The sequence below is a fragment of the Capra hircus genome, unplaced genomic scaffold (assembly GCF_001704415.2).
Source record: "Capra hircus breed San Clemente unplaced genomic scaffold, ASM170441v1, whole genome shotgun sequence".
NCBI classification, from domain to species: Eukaryota; Metazoa; Chordata; class Mammalia; order Artiodactyla; family Bovidae; genus Capra; species Capra hircus.
This window is the reverse complement of record NW_017218062.1, coordinates 13,565-16,299: the sequence shown is the minus strand read 5'-3', so window position 1 is coordinate 16,299 and position 2,735 is coordinate 13,565. Positions and strand designations below refer to the sequence as shown.

The following is a 2,735-nucleotide window of genomic DNA, read 5'->3' as shown; positions in this document are numbered from 1 at the left end:
AGATTGAGAGCCATTACGTGAGGACAGTTCAGTTCAGTTCAGTCGCTCAAACGTGTCTGACTCTTTGCAACCCCATGAATCACAGCACGCCAGGCCTCCCTTTCCATCACTAACTCCCGGAGTTCACTCAGACTCACATCCATCGAGTCACTGATGCCATCCAGCCATCTCATCCTCTGTCCCCTTCTCCTCCTACCTCTAATCCCTCCCAGCATCAGAGATTTTTCCAATGAGTCAGCTCTTCGCATGAGGACAAGAGACATATAAATGAGAAATATTCAGTCTCATGGCTCATATCTCTTGGAAGCTTTCTCTGTGGGTGGGAGAGATCAGAAAAATCCCTGGATGTACTTAGTCCCAGATGCCTCTAGTAAATGAACAAGAATCAATAATCATCTGAAAGAAAAACTGTTAGGTAATTGTTGATTTTCCAGTGGACCTTTATGCTTGTATGTAAACAATAGACAGAACAGTTATGGCCTGTGGAACTACTGAATGAGAGATCTGGAGAACAATAGAAGTTCTCAAGAAAGTTCTATCTCTATAAGGCAGGAGATTTCTTCTGTGATGACTAAATAGATCTGTCATGAACATATCTGCCCTGCCATTAGTTAATCTCTAGAGCAATAATTCCAGGATTTGGAAAATTATAATACATATACATATGCACTACTATAAATATTTATTTATTTCTTCATAGACTCTTTAGAAAACAGCCAAAAGGAAAAAGAGACATAACATTTCTGGAAAGCAATATGAGTATTTACAGTAGGCAGCTTCAGGATGTCACTGAGAGAAAACTTCATACCATTTATTCAGGAGATTTAGCTGTGATCTTTACAAACAAAAGGAAAAACCAAAATTAGATGATGCTAAAAGTCCTTAATATCTGAGGGATTGTATGTGGATATTTCACATTTCTCCCTAACTTGGGTCTCTTCCCAGCAACCTTCTTAGTGCCCACTTAGCTTCTTTGTTTCTCAAGGTGTAGATCAAAGGATTAAGTGAGGGTGTCACTACAGTGTAGAAGAGGGTGAGGAATTTACTGTAACTCTGTGTGTATTTGCTCTTGGGTTGAATGTAAATGGAAGCTAGAGTACCAAAAAACAAAACCACAACAATTAGGTGGGACCCACATGTCCCAAATGCTTTCCTCCAGCCTCCAGTGGATTTTATCCTCAGCACACTCCAAACAATGCAGCCATACGAGGCCAGAATAAGCCCCAGAGGTATCACCACATAGAGGACAGAAGCTATGGAGAGCTCATTTCCCAGGAAGGTTGTGTCCACACAGGCAGTCTTAATCAGGGCAGGCTCCTCACACATGAAGTCATCCACCATGTGATGGCTGCAGAGAGGCAACTGGAAAACAAGGATGGTCTGAACCATGGACCCCACAAAGCCACTGATCCAGGCCAGAGCTGCTAGTTGCTGGAGAAGCTTCGGGTGCATGATCACTCCATAGTGGAGGGGTTGACAGATAGCATTGAAGCGGCCATAGGCCATAACAGTCAGCAGGACACACTCCGTGGAGCCCAGCCCCAGAGCAACATACAGCTGGATCACACAGCCAGTGTAGCTAATGGTCTTGTCAGGCCCCTTGAGATTCCAAAGCATCTGTGGGACAACACTGGTGGTGAAACAGAGGTCCAGAAAGGAGACATTGGAGAGGAAGAAATACATGGGTGTGTGGAGTTTGGGGTTAAAGTATGAGAGCAGTATGATCGCTGTGTTCCCCATCAGTGTCAGAATGTATATGATAGAGACGACAAGAAGGAGAAGCATCTCCAGGTGGGGCTGGTCAGAAAAGCCCAGTAGGATGAAACCTGCCGGAGTGCCAGCATTTGTTCCTTTCATGGCTTAATTGTGAGTCACCACTCTTGGTCATTCTTATTTTCTTCCTGTGGGAAAGAAAGTCAGATATCATAACCAAAAAAATATAACAAACTAAGTAAAATGAGCACTTTGACACTGATTTTTTAATATAGAGAAATAACAGAGTAAAATTACACAAAATCAATTGTGTAACAAGTTTTTTGCTGTGTAAAGAAACACAGAGAGTCTGAAAACACCAAATTCATTGCAAAGATATATATAAACATAGAATTGAGTTAGATATACAATCTGGATTTAGAAAAGGCAGAGAAACCAGAGATCAAATTACCAACATCTGCTGGATCACTGAAAAAGCAAGAAAACATCTACTTTTCCTCTATTGACTATGCCAAAGCATTTGGCTGTGTGGATCAAAACAAAGTGTGGAAAATTCTTAAAGAGATGGGAATACCATCACATATGACCTGCCTCCTGAGAAATCTGTATGCAGGTCAAGAAGCAGGTTAGAAGTGGACATGGAACAACAGACTGGTTCCAAATCGGGAAAGGAGTACATCAAGGCTGTATATTGTCATCCTGCTTATTTAACTTATATGAAGAGTACATCATGCGGAATGCTGGGCTGCATGAAGCACAAGCTGGAATCAAGATTGCTGGCAGCAAATCAATAATCTCAGAAATGTAGATGACACCACCCTTAGGGGAGAAAGTGAAGAACAAAAGAGCCCCTGGATGAAGGTGAAAGAGGAGAATGAAAATGTTGGCCAAATTTAACATTCGTAAACTAAGATTATGGCATCCGGTCCCATCACTTTATGGCAAACAGATGTGTAAACAATGGAAACTGACAGACTATTTTTCTGGGCTCCAAAATCACTGCAGATGGTGACTGTATCCAT

At 41.9% G+C, this 2,735-nt stretch overlaps 1 protein-coding gene across 1 annotated transcript; it reads right to left on the bottom strand.

The window, feature by feature from the left end:
* Nucleotides 1–857: 857 nt before the first annotated feature.
* Nucleotides 858–1,857, bottom strand: LOC108635527 (olfactory receptor 2H1-like). Its single transcript, XM_018045634.1, has one exon. The coding sequence runs from the start codon at nt 1,855–1,857 to the stop codon at nt 925–927; it is 933 nt and encodes a 310-aa protein (XP_017901123.1). The 3' UTR covers nt 858–924.
* Nucleotides 1,858–2,735: the final 878 nt, after the last annotated feature.

What these genes read in the sequence shown, in the direction of transcription:
- LOC108635527 (XM_018045634.1), bottom strand. Translation starts at nt 1,857, where the DNA reads ATGAAAGGAACAAATGCTGGCACTCCGGCAGGTTTCATCCTACTGGGC.